Raw genomic sequence first — 19196 nt, 5'->3', positions numbered from 1 at the left:
CACTTACTATAACTGACACCCTCTTATTGTACAGAAGTTGGTCAGTTTTATGCATGCATATTTCAGCTTTCACCCATTCCTTAGCAGGGATGTTTCATTGATGGCTGAGGGTAACACTTCAAAAATGAACTAGCTAAACAAACTTCCCAGCAGCACTTGACAGAGCTACACCTATTCTTCCCCATTTCCAAAGCAGTACAGAATTAATTACCAGTTCTATGAATCTATTGTAAGTATAATAGACTAAAGAGCTATCACAGACACATTTATTGTAAAAGCACAATCCCAAGAGTGTCTAGTAGAGGGCCAAAACGATTAACACAAATGCTTTGTCAGATCAAAGATAAAACCTGCACCGCCCAATTGAGGAATGAATTAGAACAGTGGGTTATCTTTCAAATTAACCAGGGCAGTTAGTGAGGAAAATTTCATGAAAGTGTAATTCTTAGCCTTTGTGAATCCACACAGCAGGCATTCTGCCAGCTGACAAGATGATGAAATTTTCATGCTTAAAAAAGCCCTCTTCATTTCCCAATTTAGATTAGCTAGCGTTTCTCTCTTTTCATCTATTTGCTCTTCTGAAGCAGAATTAAAAAAAAAAAAAAAAAGCAAGCACACAACAGGCCCAATCTCTCATAGAATAATGCATTTCTCAAAAAATAAAATCTTTGCATGTAATCTTTTAGATGTATTTACAGTTAGGAGCAAGATTATCAAAACTGGTACTGTTAATGCCATTAAGAAATCTATAAATACAGAAGCAATATAAGATATGTTCTGGAAGACAGATATAAAACATTTAAATGTTTAATGGCAAAAAATGATTGAGGAAACAGGAAATTTATATAAAGGCGAGTATTTTACAAAAAAAAAAAAGGGATTGTAGGAGCCTTACAAAATTCTATTTACATACTTGTATTTGCATCTTTTTAAAGGAAAGAAGCGTATCACTGCTGTATTTATTTATCAGTTTCATGTGCCAAAAAGGGAAGTAGATTTTCCACTTCTAGATTTTATGGCACAACCCCTGCCCCTAAATTTACAAAAGCCACATATAACAGCATTTCAATAGACTGAAGGAAACAACATGCAATGATCTTAAACACTAAAAAGAAAAAAAAAAAATCTTATTCAAAGCTCCCTGAAAAAAAGTAAGCTTATTCACTTCAATGAGCTGTAGATCAGGCCGAAAGGCTCTTGACAGGGCTGACTTCATAAAAGCTAGCTCATTATTTTAAAGGTTAAAAAAATCATTTTCACATGCTATGTTTTTGTAAGATGTGCCATTTGACCAACACACAAACAACAGAAATCTCTCAAAAAAAGAGAAATTAAAAAAAAAGAAAAAATGGAGTGACAAAGTTAGACAATATACTTATTTCAAATTTACATTTCTGTGCCTTTCAGATGCAACCACTACAATAGAAGGCTGTTAAATAAGCTTCTCAAAGTTTCATCAAATGTTTTGTTCAAGCAGTTCTTTGCCATACTACTTCTGGATGTGTCTTTATAGCTTATAGGATTATATATATTAGTGCAAACACCCATTTGATGAATTTCAACTCCAGCTGTTATACAGTCACTACAAGTACTTGATGAAAGGAATAAACTCAAACTCACAGCATCTGATTTTCTAAGAGCTAACAGGACAAAAAGTTTACTTGCCCAACTCTTTGACAAGCCCTTTTTAAAAATAAAAATTATTGTTCCATTTGGAAATTACTTTTTACAATAATGTAATCTCGCATTTCCAGAGTCTGAATATATTCCACAGTCAAAAAGTAGTTTTAAACCTTATTGTAGCAGCTAAATGGGTTAAAAGTAAATTCTCAGTACTAAAAGATAACCGAGTTTATAAAGCTTTCACTTACAAGGACAAATACATTCCTTCTGAAGGACACTTTATTATCCTATATACTATGTAGTAAGATACTTAACCAATTTTAATACAATGTAAGCAGGTTGCTGTGTTTAGTATTCAGACATTTCACAGTTTGGTTCACAGCTTAGTTGTAAAGAAAAAAAAGAAAAAACAAAAAAAGAAAAAAAGAACAGAGTAAAATATTACGCCACTTTTTGTTCTTACCAGGAATGCGAGTTTTTCCTGCCCTTATCTTCCTTCATCAAGTTACTATTGCACATCTTATGCACGTTTTCTAGCACTTTATATGTGAGAAATTACTTAGCATGTGGCATTGTGTACGATAATAACTTACATACATTAAATCTAAAAAGTTTAATGGGAACAACTTTTATACAAAAGCAGTCTGTGCAAACATAGTACTATGTCATTTAATAATGCACTGCATAATTTAATGTGTACAGTAATATAAATTGAATGATAATTTGGCAGCCAGCTGGACTTTGCAATAAAGTAATGTGACACCTCACATTTAGTAACTTCACTTGTCCAAGTCATCTACACCTTTAACTTCAACAGAAAGGAACTATCTATCCCTACCTTCTGAAATATTGCCTGAATTTAAATACTTTAAGAAAGTTTTGCGCTTCTTTTGATGCACAGAACTTCAAAAGAAGTAATTATACATTGAGAAATTATTACATTTCCAGGAAAGAGCTTAGAAAACACTCACCTACAATTGCAATAAGAACTAATATAGAAGAAAGACCATACAAAATGCATGCTTATTATTAAACTATAACGGTAATTCTTAGCATTGTAACTGCTGTCCGCAAAAGGTAATACTTAAGAAAACATGCCACAAATTAGATAAGCCGTTCATTTACAGGCCAAATTTTCAAAACCAGTTTACTTTTTGGAGTGTATCAAAGGTTGAGCACCCAAAGGTTATATGAGTTCTTTCAAAACTGATGTCTGTCCTGAAGCTGTGAAAATGGGCAATGCTGGACAACCAAAAAATGCAAGCAGGCAATAGGCTGAGAAGATCTATGAAAATTTGAGCAAAATGGCTAGCTGACAATTCACAAAATATGATGTTTCCAGCATATTAGAAATGCAAAATATATTGATATAATTTCAAAAATCATGGTGGCTTTTTTTCTTAAGCAGTCACCACTTTGGGATTCGAAGACAGGAATTTCAACTATTAACCCCCCACACCCAATGCCACACAAAGTCAACAACTACTGCAGGCACTTTGGATTTCTTGCACTGCCACCCCAAAAAAGAGAATTATATCAAATTAAATAACTACTCATCTTTTTCCCCTTTTCCCCCCTCCCAATCATTATGAAGAAATATTCATAGCATTTCCCTTCCTATTGTCCCTCAAAGAATTTTTACAGAGCTACATTCAATTTTCCTTTTCACAATGTAGCACTATTAATACACATCAATTTGGGTTGGAGAAAGAGAATCAGCTTTCAATTACATGAGAAATTGATATCTGTATATTTGATAGGCTTCACAGATTTCCTAAAAAAGCATTAAGATAATCAACTCTGCACTTTTTCATCTCAAAATGTGTAAAAGAGACCTACTACATCTGTAATATTGCTGACACACAGTTACAAAAATGTAAATACATCTGAGTATCCTGAGACTGAACTGAGAAAACAAACATTCTGAATTATTATCTTAAATCATTATGGGATTGTTTTATTTTCATGAAGTTGGGTTTTGACATTGCATGCTATTACCTTGGATTACACATGCAAAAAAAAAAAAGTAATACAACAGTAACTAAAAACTCAGCACTACTCAGAAAACTGAGTTTCATATGGCACATTTTTTTCTGAGTACTTACACTGTAGTATTTTCTGAGGCAGCGTCTAATATCCAGCAGTAATTTGTTGCTCATTTGAACCACATAGTTAAAAGGAGGCTCTTCACACTCAGTCTTACTGCATCTTTGCAAGCTGGGTTCAATAAACTGCCCCTGCAAACAGAAGCGTAAAACCAGCATGCATCATTACAACAGATGAAGGCAGCAGAAGTTATCACAGGAGTTTAGACCCAATACATATTTTTAAAAAAATAAGTCTTAAAAGGGCCTCTAATATCTAGAGCCTTCTTTCTTCCCATCACAGTTGGCCATACCCACAGAAAGACTTCTCTAACCTACAGTTTTCCCATTCTCTTCTTAATGAAAGGTCTTTTGGAGAACATGCTTCTTTACCTGCTACAAAGTTATTATTTGGATAAAGATGTTGAGTAAAAAAATTAATCCAAAGACAAATCACACTGCTCTGTATCTTCCCAAATAATACAGATTTGTTGTTTTATAAGGGACATCAAAATTCTGCTCAAGCCCACTGATCAGAACATTGAAATCAACCTTACAGATACCAACTATGAAATTACCAACAGGGCTGTAGAGACAAATCTCATTAAACAAGAATAACTCCATCATCTTTTATTTTCCCCAACTGCAAAGAACAGTTCTTACAGTTTTACACCATGTCATATCCCCTTAATTTTAAGACCTTCTGAACACCTAACATTAAGTTTTCAGAACCTAGAAGTGATGAATGAAAAGGGGAAATTATGTTGATAGAATTCTCATTAAAATAACAACAACCTGGTAAGCTGAACAGTTATATAAGTTTCAGAAAACTTTCTTTCAAGGTAAGACTATGGTTTTGGCTAAACCCCCATCCCTAGCCCCCATTAATTCCAGGTAGAAGAGAGGGGGACTTGGGGATTCAATTTACAGGTTTCTTTGGCTGTTCAGTGTTTATTTTGGTTTGGGGGTTGGTTGTTGGTGGTTTTTTAGTTTGGTCTTTTGAGGATTCTGACATCCACTCCTCTCCAGTTAGCCCATCTGCAAGTTGTCAAGCCTACATGCAATTATCTATCTTATTTACAGCTGTAATGAACAAAAGTCAAGGATTCACAAAGTATCACTCGATTTGTATGTCTTTTCCTCTTGCTTCCAAAGACGGCATTATTTTGATTCAAAAAAAAATGCAAAACATCTGCTGTTTGTCCAAATTAACTTAAAATAATTACTTTTAATTTAAATAAAAGATTTATTTGCTTTCAGTTTCAAGGTTTTCACTGCTCTGAAGCTCGTTAATTTGCCAATGACTAATACATACATAACATCCCTGTAGAGTTAAATACTTGGCCCTATTTCAAGTTGTGATTCAAGGTCAGAGATACATTTTTTGGCAGAACTTCTCAACAAGAATGTACCCCTATGACTTTTCATGTTCAACACACAGAGACAGAAGGAAAGATAATAGAAAAACCTTACTGTCAAGGAGGGAGGTGGGATGTAGCAAGATAAACACAAGTTTCAAAAACACTTTGTTCCAATTAATATGATTTAGGATAGGAAATTGCCATCGCTGTACGAAAGTTTCATTAAACAGAGAACTGGAAGTTACTAAGGTGTTATGATAAGGATTCCATAAAAAGTTACAGCAACAATCATTCACAGCTGTGGGCAAACAGATTAATGAAGCCAGATAATCTCACATGTTTTGCTAGACGACACAGCTGAAATGCAGAAATGGGAAAAAATATTCCAGCATTATCCTATCAGCAAATTTCTCTTCTAAAGCTATAAATAGCAGGACTCAAACAACATGGTATCTCCTACATCATACACACCCTATCTGAAATAAAAGTATTTCTCTCCATCACTGATGAACAGAAATGAATCAGAAAAAAAAAACCAAACAACTAACCGAGCCATCAAAGACATTGTCATAAATATTTTCTGTTCCGCATTTGAGGCAGCAAAACTTGAATCTTTCACAATCCCTATATTTCTCCTCATCGGTAAGCTGAGCTGGGCCACCAACCAGGGCATCATTCTCCTCATCTTTATGGTAATGGTGACGGACTCTGAACTGGGAGGGATCCAGTCCTATTAATAAGAAACAAAAATTTCAAAAGACTTAAGAGGTCAACCATGCAAGTAGGCTCATTTTTCATATGCTTGGTGAAGCAGACTCAAAAGAAAGTTACAAAATGTAAATCCAGAAGCTGAAAATCTCTCCTTAGCAAAACTTCTGTAAAACTTAAATACGTTTTAAAATTTTTAATCACGAACAAAAGTTCATGAAACATGAACAAATCTTCTTACTTCTCTTCTTATGCAAGACTGCTTTATAAATAAAACAAGCAGACTGCATTATCATGGGAGCATGTGACACAACATTTTGTTTCTGAGGAAACCACTCCTAACGGATGGCTTTATTTTTATTTTCTTTTTAAGTTACATTGAAAATATTTCAATAAAAATGTGCATCGTTATTAAGAAACAGTCTTTAAATCAAAATGGCACCATTAAAACCGAAAACAGAGAATAAAAACCCCATTAAAGAAACACGGGTGCACTGCTATTACCAACTCCTTCAAGTCTGTATACAACTGCCAACTCTTATTTCAATGCAGTGGTCGATTTCATTTTGGCTCAGTGGTTAACAGCATGTAGGTTTCAATCTAATGCAGTGGTTAAAATTCAGCAGCAGCATTTAAAACGGCAGCACTGGAGACAAAATGCTTTATTTTTGATTGCCAGAACTCAAGATTTTAAACAAATAAGTATACAAAAGAGATCCTAAAAATACTGATTCAATCACAAATAAGTAAATAAGCAAGCAAGCACGAAGTTCACTGCCCTAGGAAAAAGACTGCCAAGGTAAACTTAATAAAAATCCACTGGTTTTGTCATCTTTTGTCATGTGCAACCTTCTAAAAGTCCATGTATCCCATTTACAGGTTTTTTTGATTAACTAGCAAATAGCACATGCTAGGAAATAATGAATTATTTGAATGAGCATGTAGAAGAAAACATTCAGAAAACTATGGCTTACTTTATTAGTTAGAAGAAAAGATCAAAGAGAAGCACTTCATTTTCTTTTTTTCTTAACAGAGACTAATCAAGCCACATAACAGATTACCATGTTTTAACTCATATTTTGTGTGAATTTCATTAACAAATGTAAAAATTACTGTAGAAAGAGCAAGAGAGATACAAACAGAAAGTGAAGCTAGATTTTACAGTTCTTCTTAACCTTACTATACAGTACTAGGAGACTTAAAGACAATGTCTGGGAACAATATTCAGTTAAAGAAGACAAATGCATGTATGTAATAGTTGCATTACACAGGCAGATATAGACTGTTCTTACATAAAAGACTTGGAATGTGAGACTTCACTGTCACTATTCTGAATTTCTATTTCTCGATCATAAAACAAATTCAAGGACATGGAAAAATTCCATTGCAAATAAGTTAACTTAGTTCTTGGTAGAATAGGGGTCCCACTAGAATTTAATCAGTCTTTCCTATTTTGATTTTATCAAAAGAAAAAAATGCCAATGCACAAGAGTAACAATTCACTTCCAAGAAGTTCTTAAACTTTTAATATGTTTCTGTTATTCATTAAAAGAAAGAGCAAATAAAGCAAACAACATTGCCTATTGCTTATTTCACACTCTAATACATATGATACTCCCCCCAAAAAGACTGTGGGGTTTTGTTTGCTTGTTTGTTTTCTTTTTCCCCCTTATTTTTTTTAAGAGTCGGTAATATGTTTGCTGGTTTAGAAAATAAAGACTATGTTCTGCAACACACACAGTGCAGATAAAATGTTTAGAAAGGCAATTTGAGTTTGGTATTAAGATTTTGCAAAAAATCAATTAAGTGTGCAGTAGGCTGGGTCTCAGATATTAATGGTGAATACAAACAAAACTTCTCAGTTTACTCTGAGTTCAGAAAGGTAATTAGAAAACACTGCAACTTTCCAATACAGATGCCATTAAAACTCACTTCAAAAATTTATCCCAAAAGGAGACAAATTCTGGTCTTGAATTTCACTCAAAACCAGTGACAACAAATAAGCATCTGGAAATTTGGCAATAATTTAACATTACACAAAAAAAAAAAAAATCTTTGGAAGTATTTAACTCACACCTATCTCTGAACTTCCTTAGCTGTTTTGGCCTGAGAAAACAACAGGAAAAATATTGTGATGATTCAAGTGTACATCTAACTCCTGGTGTACAAACAGCCCCAGTGAAATGAAAGGGACTGCAAATCAGGCTTTTTAAGAACATGCCTACCTTAATTATCTTGTTGAATTGGGACCTATTTTATTTATTATCTCCTTTCAGGAAAAGTCAGTTGGTTCAATTAATCCATTTCAGCACAGTAACTGGTATCCTTTCTGACCAGGTCACACTGGTCATATTATCTAGTAAACAAAACAGGGGCTATCGAACGGGAGGGGGGGGGGGGAACAGAACAGGACACACAACAACCTGGTTTTGGTAATTTTAAAATTAATATGATGAGAGTAATCAATGAACTTCTTAAAACTCTTTTTTTTTTTTTTTTCCCCATGACATGAAGAAAAATCAAAGGGACTTTGACTTACTCCAACATGAAAATCTTCAGGGCTACCATTAAATTGCCTGCAGCACAGGCAAGCTTTCCAACACCACCAAAACTGCAAGGTTTGGCATCGAAAAATAACATTAAAAATGCACTGATGAACCTAGTGCGACAAAAGTAAATAATAAAAGTTCCAGAAGTTGTTCCTTAATTATTTAATAGGATTATTAAAACATTTACTAACTATCAAGCAAAAGGGGTCACTCGATAAACTGAGAAAAGGCCAAGGAAGTTTTAGTGATCACAGCATTTTAAAGACAACACTCCTGCACACCATTTTTACGTGTTTTTACACGCACGCTCCCCAGGAACACAAGTGTCACCCGCAGCAGGCCAGGCGTATCCCACAGCCTCGGCCTCCGGGGAGACGCTCGGCAGGCTGCCGGCCCTGCGGGCCGCTGAACAGAGCCCGGCGGGTTTTCCCCCCCTGTATTTTGTATTTGAACCGCGGGTTATTCGGGAAGCACGTAAAGTATCACCGCGGGCACCTCCGTCTGCGAGACATTCCGCGAGAGGCCGGGAAACGGCATCCAGTACTGCCACCTAAAGGCTGCGGCCCCGCACTTCAGCCAGGGTGACGCGGCGGACACGGGCCCCGGCGACCCGCCCAGCCTCCGGATCCAAGCCCGGAAGGCTGAGGCCTCTGCCCTTTGGAAACGCACGCTTGTGTGTGTTTCTCACATTGATCCTCCCGTGCCACCGCAACGCTCGTGTGCCCTCTGTGAGAGGTACTTAAACCAGCCTCTCCCGCCATCAGAACACACACCGCACTTCAGCAAGTCTCAGTTTCTAAGCAGGTCTAGAGCAGCTCAAAGAAAACCCAGCTAGACCACAAACACCAACATTCATAACACTTCGGGGTTTATTATTGTATTGTCATGAAGGTTTGCCATTATTTCAATCTTAATTTCCATCCTTCTCCTCTTGCTTCACTCCCTAACTTGAGAAAAGCAGTTGCATGCCACAAGGAGAGCACAACTGTCTTGGTGTCGGCCTGAGCAGCTGCTAAATACTACATTAATGGCACCTATTAAATGACTCTCTAGGAAGAAGTGGAAAATTAAAAACAGTATCTGTAAGATGTTGATGGGTTTCCTTATAAGGCACAGCTAACATGGAAACTGGATAGGATGAACATGTACTGGGAAGTACTGTTGATTAGGACAAGCCTCATCAGGACTCAGTAATGACTCCCTAAAATTCAACAGCCTTCCTAAGAAATGCCCAAATGCCAAACAATCTGCAGAGCACCAATGTGCCCATCCGTCTGTAAGGCAGCAGCATGCATCTCTTTCAGAAGACCATGACACAGTCTAGGACAGCAATCAGCAACTTCCATCATGTAGAGAAAGTGATACTATGCAGTAACAGCTACAAAAACCCCATAGTTAAATCACTCTGCTTCCATAATGTTTAGATACTTTTGACAACACAGAAATAAGACGTGACCTTTCTTTGAGACAAGGAACAGTATTTATGTATCAACAAAAAAAAAAAAACCACAACAACCCTTACTTTAAATATTAAGAGAATTGTTCTGTCAATACAGGGTTGTTTTTTTCATTTAAAAGCTACAGTTATCCCCAGGATGAAGTAAGGTCTCCAAGCACTCAATAAGATCAGATTTACTGAATGATATTACTGATCATCTTTCACACTTTACTTAGTTTCAGAAACTCTGACAATCCTCATCTGCCCACTGCTTTTCCTTGAGATCTTAAAGAAAAAGTGAATGCAGGAGTATGCCCATGAATTTCCATCTCTCAAAGAAGAGGCAGACTTCTTACAATGTCCAAAACCAAAAGACAATTTTCAGCTTGATTCCATAGTGAATAAATATTGTATTTAAGGAGTTCTCTGCAATTTTTAGGTGTTATTTGCTTTTGTTCTACAGCATGTAAAGTAGCTTAAAATAACTTGCTTTGAGCACAGACAGAACAAAGAACTTTTCATCATTTTGATACGAGGCAAGCTTCTCTAAGCAGAGCTCTATTTTATCTACTCAGACTAACATGGCGATGTCAATGAAAATTCACCTTATAAACTTAACATTTTGTTAAACATACAACCATTCTCCCTATACAGACACATATCATATGCAACACAGTAAATCAGGTCAGGCAGAGGAAGATACACACAAGTATGCAACCAAGTTTTGGTCCACAGACATGACACTTTGATATCCCTCCAGAACACCAGCTTTCTTCTTCAGAACAGAAAAATATGGTCTTTTGCAACAAGATAGGAAAAACAACAGGAATCTGGATATGTAACATGATGAAAATACTAAGCAAAAAAGCCCAACTTAACCAACACCGAACAGCAAACAGTTTCATGTTTGCTTGTTTTAGCAAGCTGGGCTCGAGTATCTTGCACACTTTTGTATCTAGTAATCTATTCGTATCTAGTATCTATTTTCAACTTCTTTGAAATAAAACCTCTGGCCTATTCATTGAGTACCATTAAAAAATGCTGTAGGGTAACTTCAGCTTGCAATGACTTATGTATGACTCTGATTAAGTGCTGTATGTAAAGACCTAAGTAGAGCATAAGTTTTGAAAAAGACTTCATCCCAAGCTCAATGTAAGCATTCCCAAGAAAACAAAACTGGAGAAGGCGGTAACATTTTTATAGCACAACAAGGTCAAACTGAACACATTTCAGATCTAGGATTGTAATAGATACATACAGGTTTTCAGACTGACAATTGTGGACTATTAATAAACTCTCAGCTGCATGATGCCATTATAGACCATAAAAGAAATTTTCACTGTGAACGTACTATTGTACGCTACTGTACAAGTGCAAAAAGCAGCATAGGCATTTGCAAACAGTAGATGCTATCAAGTGGCACACAGTTCTTATGATCTGGGCACTTAATTTAGGTAACTGAATGGAGACAGTCTTTTCTGAAAATCTGACCTGTTGTAAATAAGGAACAACTCTGAATTTGAGCTTAATTCTACAAGACTAACAATCTTTGCCAAATAAAATAAATCAGCTTCAGAAATCTTTTCTGTCTTTTGTGTAAATGAAGTACAAGTTTACTGCCTATTTTAAACTGCTTCAGCTAACCAAGAGTGCTTGACCTTTTCAGTCAGGCATACCACATAGTCCACTCTGACATCAAGGGAAAGTTCTATACCAAGGCCCTGCCGCATGGACAAAATGATCTGTCTGGTCAGCCTGCATGTATGAAGCAGTGATGACACCTCCCCAGAGCACCAGAGCTGTTGAGGACACACTACAGTATCAAACACCTCCAAGAAATATCCTTGAAGCCTCCCAGAAATAGCAAACTTTCTGTTGTGGGTTGTTTTTGGTTTTTTTTTTTTTTTAAGTATGGACAGCTTGGAAAATGAAACTGAAAAAGCTGCACGTTCTCTTGGAAGATGAAGAACTTTCATAGCTTCTTGAGAAGCTACAAAAAAGGAACTTACTTGCACACATTTTAAGTGCCAACTGCAAGCTCACCATGAGCAGAACCCCATGTTAGTAAGGAAGCTACAAAGATGCAGCATCCCAGATGAACGGTCCTGAAGGCAGCACACTACCGGTTGGTTTTAAGTGACCAAATCCTGTATCTTGGCCATTACCTAAATACAAAATGCTGAGGACTAACTCTTCCTTTTCTCAACTGAATTCTCAAAAAGTTCCAAAAAACATTCCACAAGTCTGAACAACATCTCTTCTGCGGGTCTAAACTTTCTCCAGACATGGGCATAGCACCAAACAGGAGACTATAACACAGACAGAGTGCAACTCTCTAAAAAAGTTTTCCTGTGGGAGAGGACAGCCTTGCCAAGAACTCAGCGGCCAGTAAGGTTAACAACTTCTTCTGTGTCTTTGATTAATAGTTTTTAAAACAATGAACTGGATGTAGGATATGAACCACAAAATTTCTATTTATCCAGGACATCAACCATGTCTGTTGGTGAATCACTTTTAGGGAGGACATAGCACTAGAAGGATTACATAGCATTGTATTTTCCTGGAAGGAGACCTGATAGAATTGTTACCAATTTTTCAACAGCTATACTTCTTTCTAGATAAGAAGCCTGGGGAATGGACAAGATAGAGACAATCAAAGTTGGGTAGAAAAATCTCTAATTCCTTCGATGTCCTTTAAGAGAAAAAACAACTCTAACAAGTGCAATTCCCTGTTACTCATTTGAATAAAAACTGGTGATTCTGTGGGTCACTAGCATTAGTCACATTAGTCACTAGCACTTCTTTTTTGGCCACTTCATTCCTCCATATGGAGCAGGCAAGACTGTTACTAATGGTTTATGTTTCTATTATCCACTAGGTCAGTTCTAGCAAACTACATTTTAACTTACACCCTACTGAAAACCTGTATGTTTTTATAACAACCATGGCTGCTTTTTTTGTGGGAAGATGCTAGAGAAGCTTGAGTTTCTCTCTGGAAAAATGAGAGTTCTGGATGTACGTTCTAGAACTACTTCAGCAACTTAAGAAAATCTCAGGGACATGCAATTGTATTGCCATCTACGAACAGTAAATTTTTGCAACTCTGAACAAGGACTGTAAGATTAAGTTCATGTTAATGAGCACTTTCTCGAGAAATGATATTCTGTAGAAGCCATAGAAAAACACACTCCAAACTGCCTTTTACAGACTCTGTAACACAAACTATTGTTCATTATTGTTCAAAGACTGATTTGGGGAAGCATTTCTATTAAGAAATATACATAAAACTTCTCAGTTTGTCTCCTGTAATTCTTTAAGTAAAGTGAATTTAGAAAACTTACCTAACCATGCTGCAATAAGAACAGAATCAATTCCCTCTATGGGCTCACATATTCTAGCAACTACTGGATGTATTTGCTGTGACAGGTAGTACTGAGTATCAACAGAAAGACTGTCTTGCTTTTGCAACTGTTCTGGAGCATATGCTCGCTGGTTAGCACTGAGATCTGATCCATCCTAAGACAGGAGACACATATGAAACAAAGTGTGAAAAAAGTAGAATTCACATTCAGTCTATACAAAGGATTATGCTTCGGATATTATTATGCATTTTTTTTAACCCAAAATTGTTACACAATCACTCTCTTTTGGTTGGTTTATTATGCATCCAATACAAATCCAGAAGTAGTAAAAAAACCCCACACTGCTGATGCTGGCATCAACTAGCAAGTTCAAGAATGTAAATCCAGCTTGTATTATTGCAGCCTACACGTGCAAATCAGTAAGAGTAGACAGAGTAAACAGTCCCATCTGTCAATTCTGAAATGCACAATGAAAACACATTGTAACCATCAGCCCAGTTAAAAATACACGGAGGGCATGCATTTTGGATTCACTTTGTACGAAGCCAGCATTATCATTTTGCACAACAAGCAAATTCTAAGTCATGGGTATCAAAACTGTATCTTTTCGCTAGGAAATTTATATTCTTTGATTCTGTAAAGAAACAAATAGAATGAATGGTCTGAGAATGGACCACTGCTGATTGGCACGTGAATCGGTTGGCAACAGTATCGATTTGAAAGAGCAAATTCTGAAATATTTGGAAATACTGAAAGAAACACATGTTGACATCTCAAGCCAAGAGAGAAACACCATTTACGGATTAGAGCATACATTACATTCTTCTCCAATTTGAAAGAGGAAGATAAGGAGAAAATAATTCAATTTGGGAATGCAGTAATTAAACTGAAGACAGTATTCATGGAGGGAGTAAGTATCAACTCTAAGAAGATGGCAGTCTTCTGGAAAATGTAACTCAGTCCGTAGAATCGTATTCTCAGTCCACAACTACATTACGAAGTTTTATCTTTAATGTGTATCAATAATCTTAGAGCAGAACTTAAAGCATTTTAACAAACATTCAGTAATAGAAGTAAACCTTAATGGGGATGGGGGGAAAGAATACCACAGCTAGTTTATTTGCTAAATACAGTCTCTTTTTTGCCTTTTTTTACAGGAAAATACCACTAATGCATTAACATGACACTTTTTTTTTCACCCCAGTTCAGATGAGCTACTGGCTTCAATAGGGTCAACAACCATGGTCTGAAAACCCATCACTAAAAAAGACAAACTGCAAGCCACTGGTCCCTCCTACTCCTTTCAGACAACTTAGTATTCAGAACAAAATTAATTTAGGACTATTCAGCTCATCCAGCTGCTTTGCAAAAATAATTACAATGCAATTCCTTCAGCTCCCTTCTTTCAACAAGTACATTCTTCTTGTGTATTGTGCCATTGCTCAGCCTTATCCGTGGCCCAGCTCTCTTAAGTCTTGGCAGCTTCGTCAGGCATAAGAACTCTCAATCAAATAAAATACAGTATCTTTCAGTTTTTAACAGTGAATGAGCTGAAACACTGGTCCACTACAGAAGTCACACTGTCAAGTCCATCAGTTTGGTTGATCTAATCCAATTTACACCTTGTTTTTTTTTAACAGCAAATTCGAAGTGGAGTATGTATTTGTGAAATAATGTTAAACATTTATATGATAAACACCTGAAAACAGGAAGTTTCTCAAATTCCCCAGTCTATCCAAAGGAGGTACTGCCACATCCAATGACTATGAATTGAAAAGACACAGACTAAGACGAAAAGTAACAACAACACTATTTAACCAGCACTACCCATTAGCTTGCCAAGAATGGCAGGTTCTTCACCACCAGAATTTTCTTCTCCTTAAAACAAAGACTGGATATTTTCCTTAAAAATAGGTTCTAGTTTCAGGCAGAAATTAATTCAGGGGAATTTTACCAGCCACCGTATGGAACAGTCAGACAAGCTGAGCTGATCATAGTGGTGCTTTCTCACTTTATAAAACTAAATTAAGTACAGAAAACTATTTTAAACTATAGCATAATCTCACTATAAAGAAATACCAAAACATTTTATTCCAGGAGTTGAGTTGCTTTTCTTTGCCATCTCTCAAAACAATACTTTCTATTTAGCTAAAGAGATTTTTACCTGACAAATTATGTATGACACTGTGTCTCCCGCCTTCACCTTTCGGCCTCCTTGAGAGTTTATCCACATGGCAACATGCACATGTGGCAAGCTTTTTCTGTCAGGGTAATCCTGTGGATCTTTTGTCAGTGCCTAAGAGATCAAAGGAGGAACCAGAAACATAACTATGAGAAAAGTATTTCACTTCAGTGATGGAGAACTCATAACTTCAAAAGACAAGATTACATTGTAGGTATCTTCATCCATGTACTATTCACAAGTGTGTTTGCAACGCAAAAAAAAAAGATGGAAAAAAATATAATAAAGGTATTTTCCAAATATTAAAGTCTAGGTACAGTCCTTCATACATTAATATCACAATAGTTCAAAACAGTTACAGATATAATGCAGCTGTTTTCAAATTAAACTACACTGAAGATGAAAACATTATTCAAAACAAAAAAAATACAGCCAGAGATTACCCCCTCACCCCTGCATCAGTTCAGGTCATAAAGTAAATCTCTATATCAAGTAGTTAACTGTATTTAACAGCTCTGTAGCAAGAGGATACAACTGGATTTAACATTTCCATGCATCTCTTACTTCTGAGATTCCACAATGAGTTTTTCTTCTACATAAAACACTACATTTAAATATTTACAGTTAAACCCATTCTTAGAAACAACTTACACATTTGACTTAATAGTAAAATACTTTTTTTTTTTTCAAAGTAGCAAAACAAAGAAACATTCAGCATTTAAAATGAAAATGCTTCCAGGTATCTTTTACTGGGACACTAAGTAGTACTGTAAACACCAGTGTGTTCTAATACTACAGCCTGGTTTTTTTTTAAGTTAACCATAAAAATCACTGATTTCTCTAAACACTAATATGACAACCTGAATGCATTTCTGAACTGATTAACACAGTCTTACAGAGCAGAGAGATGTCCAGCTGGCAGAAGACAGAGACTTTGGATGGAAAAAATTTGGAACATCTCTATTAGAAGCACAAGAGGGGTATGGTAATAGCTGATTCATTAGTGAAAAACACCCCCGTCTGCGGGTGCTTCTGAAGTTAAATATATGGATTTCACTGAGGATTCATAAAAATAAACCAAAACCACAATGCTGCTTGCTAAAACTCTTGTAGGTAAAGCAGAGTGGTTTACTTCTTGCTGTAGGAAAGTCTTGAATGAGACCTCAAAATTACTGCTAGCTTTCTTCTACAGAGCTTTGAAGGGAAATAAACTAAGAATAGTATATTTTTATATGTTTTTTTTTCTAGAAAATGGAAGATTTGATTCTTTTCCATTACATTCTTAAGTTATGTATTTTAAAACTAAAATAAAAGATAACAATTTAGGAGAAAACTTCTGAAAGCATGATCTATCATGTTATTCTCAAAGTGCACAATCAGTAAGATGGTAGAATGGGATCAGACACGAAGCTGTTATTCTGAGGAAGCAAGACTAGCCTCCAGCCCCACAAGGTATTTTTTTTTCTCACACCATACAATCTTTGCTGTATGTTCTATACTACTCAGTATCTAATAAAACTCCTGATACTTCATGGCATCAGAAGGATTAAAAGTATTTTTATCAAAAGTCAATATATTCAGGAACACTGAAGCTTTTCTGAGGCAGAAAAGAGCTGAGAAATCATTTACCTTGTTTATTTCAAATTGATTTACGGGGATCTGGCCATTGGTCACATTTTCTCCAATTTCTATAAGCCGCCTTTGAATGTTTTCCACAATTATGTCTCGGGACTGATCAGAAAGAATCTGACCAATTACATAGCTGCAAAAATAATCCAGAAATGAGGAAAAGCTTAAGACATACAAAGCAAAACCATCACAATAAACACAATCCTCTATTCCCCTGGGTTACCTCTAAGAATTAAAGAGCCTAAGGATGAAGTCTGATGCAAAATCTTTCAAGATTTGCCAAGACATTTCATGGTGTGTTTTATCTATTTACTTATTTTACTAAAAGCAAATTATTGGAAATGGTTCTAACGTTAAACAGTGATTTGGAATTGTTGAATGCAACTGGTTTCTATTTTCTGCTCCCATTTAATTTTGCCATTTATTATTCCGTAGCAGGTATCTTAAGATGAGGGAGAACATACCAAGTAAGCAAAGTCTTGCCTATTTCTGTAAATGTGGTTGGAAGATCTGCCAGCTGCAGAAGAGTTAGTCACTAAAGAACACTCTCAAACATTTGTATAGCTTTAATTACTAATACATTCCTAACTTGGAAAAATTTGCTTCTATTATGATGCATCTTTTCTTAGAAAATGCAAGTCTTAAGAACAGTAAGCAAGTGTGGGGTGTATTTTTACAGATGTAAAAAAGTATTCAATTTTGGATGCATTTGGACCACAATTTATTTAAGTTTTCAAGAGGCAGTACGCAATATAAGTTGAGTCAGCCCCCAGATGACCACCTCTCCACCCACCCCAGTTTTCTTTCTACAATGATAAACATATTATTTCTATTGAATTTAAGCATGAAAATGCCCTGTGCAATGACAACTAATAAACCATCAGTATCCAGTATCCATCATAATGAAGTATCAGAGGAGTTTCATTTAAGAAATGGAAGAAAAACAGTTTTGGGGGAAGGGATCATCAGCTCAGGCTGCACCCAATGCACTTCCAGCTTTATTAGGAGATGCTGAAAGAGCTTACCACCAGCTTCTTTAACCACCTTCAAAAAAACCCAACTGACCTAAACCCTACGACTCCAAATGCTTATAGCACCTACCCTTTTCACAAGATGTCACCTGTTAAACTGCCTATACAAAACTGTGACAACTCAAATGCCCAGCTTCCACAAAATATGCAAAAACAAACAGTGAAATTAGAGACATTTGGACTGGAACAAGTACACTCTGTTACCAATGCTGAAATCCACTGCTCACCATTTCCTACAAAAATCAGTTAAGATGCTCTAACACTGATGTTACCTACCAATCTGCACTGTTCACGAAACAGGCATGTGATATCAAAGGTTTATAAAGCATGTACTGTTTAAAACAGAACACCAAGGATAATGCCACAAAGAAACTCACTTTCCAGTCTCTTTTGCGAGATCACACCAGTCTCTTCGGACTATATCCAGTCCCTTCAGTTCTTGTTTAGTTACGTATTTCCCATCTCCTGTTGGTTCCACAGTCAGAGCGGCATATTTCTTCTTCTTTAACAGTAGCAAGGACTTAAAGACTCCATCAATATCAATTTCCAACAATTTATAGAGCTTGTTCACTTCACTTTTGACCTGCAAATGCACCAACACAAAAACCAAATGCAACACTGTAATAACTACATAAAATTTCAACTTCCATCTTAAGCTTTAAAACAAGTAACATTGCACACTTTGAGTTTGCATATATATTTTAAAGACTGCTGAGATATCATTACTTGTGAAATTAAGTTCACAATAGTAACTATAAGCTACTATTAAAATTAAGGTTCAACCACTGGCTTCTTCAGGATTTATAACTTGGTATATCTAACACCCTAACATAATTAAGCAGGGCAGAGAAGCATGGAACTGAATGTGACCTTGCAAAAAACTGACTACAGCCCATTTCACTAGGGCACCTATTCTATCTAGCCTCTCACATAAATTAAGCAAACAGGGGATTTCAAAGTAAGGATCCACTTTCTAGAAAAAGATAAGAGATGGTCTCTTAAAATATGGAAACTGCTTTATAAAAAATATCTAAGTATTTATTTATACTCTTCCCCACAATATGCCTACTTTTTCTATAGCACCTCAGCAAGAGGAAATGGTGCCATTTTTCTACACACATACTATGTCTTATCCACGTACAAAAGCTTGAAATTGCACTTGATATGTTGTCTTAATATAGCACTGAATATCAAGTGGCTCCACATCTCACCTCTACTCTAAGAGGAGA

General features: G+C 36.1%; 1 protein-coding gene across 2 annotated transcripts in view; it reads right to left on the bottom strand.

Annotated features, from left to right (window-relative positions):
• Positions 1–19196, bottom strand: part of POLA1 (DNA polymerase alpha 1, catalytic subunit) — a 202391-nt gene that overhangs the window by 101767 nt on the left and 81428 nt on the right. For both annotated transcript variants that reach the window (XM_057419462.1, XM_057419461.1), the window contains exons 29-34: positions 18345–18550; positions 16937–17069; positions 15290–15421; positions 13105–13279; positions 5617–5798; positions 3729–3860 (exon numbers count right to left, since the gene is read on the bottom strand). In XM_057419462.1, coding sequence (XP_057275445.1) covers positions 3729–3860; positions 5617–5798; positions 13105–13279; positions 15290–15421; positions 16937–17069; positions 18345–18550 — 960 coding nt within the window. The remainder of the gene's footprint in view (positions 1–3728; positions 3861–5616; positions 5799–13104; positions 13280–15289; positions 15422–16936; positions 17070–18344; positions 18551–19196) is intronic.

Source organism: Pezoporus wallicus, unplaced genomic scaffold (genome assembly GCF_028554395.1).
Source record: "Pezoporus wallicus isolate ANWC-B61680 ecotype Strahan unplaced genomic scaffold, APGP_CSIRO_Pwel_v1 contig_5767, whole genome shotgun sequence".
Classification (NCBI taxonomy): domain Eukaryota; kingdom Metazoa; phylum Chordata; class Aves; order Psittaciformes; family Psittacidae; genus Pezoporus; species Pezoporus wallicus.
The sequence above is the reverse complement of the archived record's forward strand: the minus strand, read 5'-3'. Positions and strand labels throughout refer to the sequence as shown.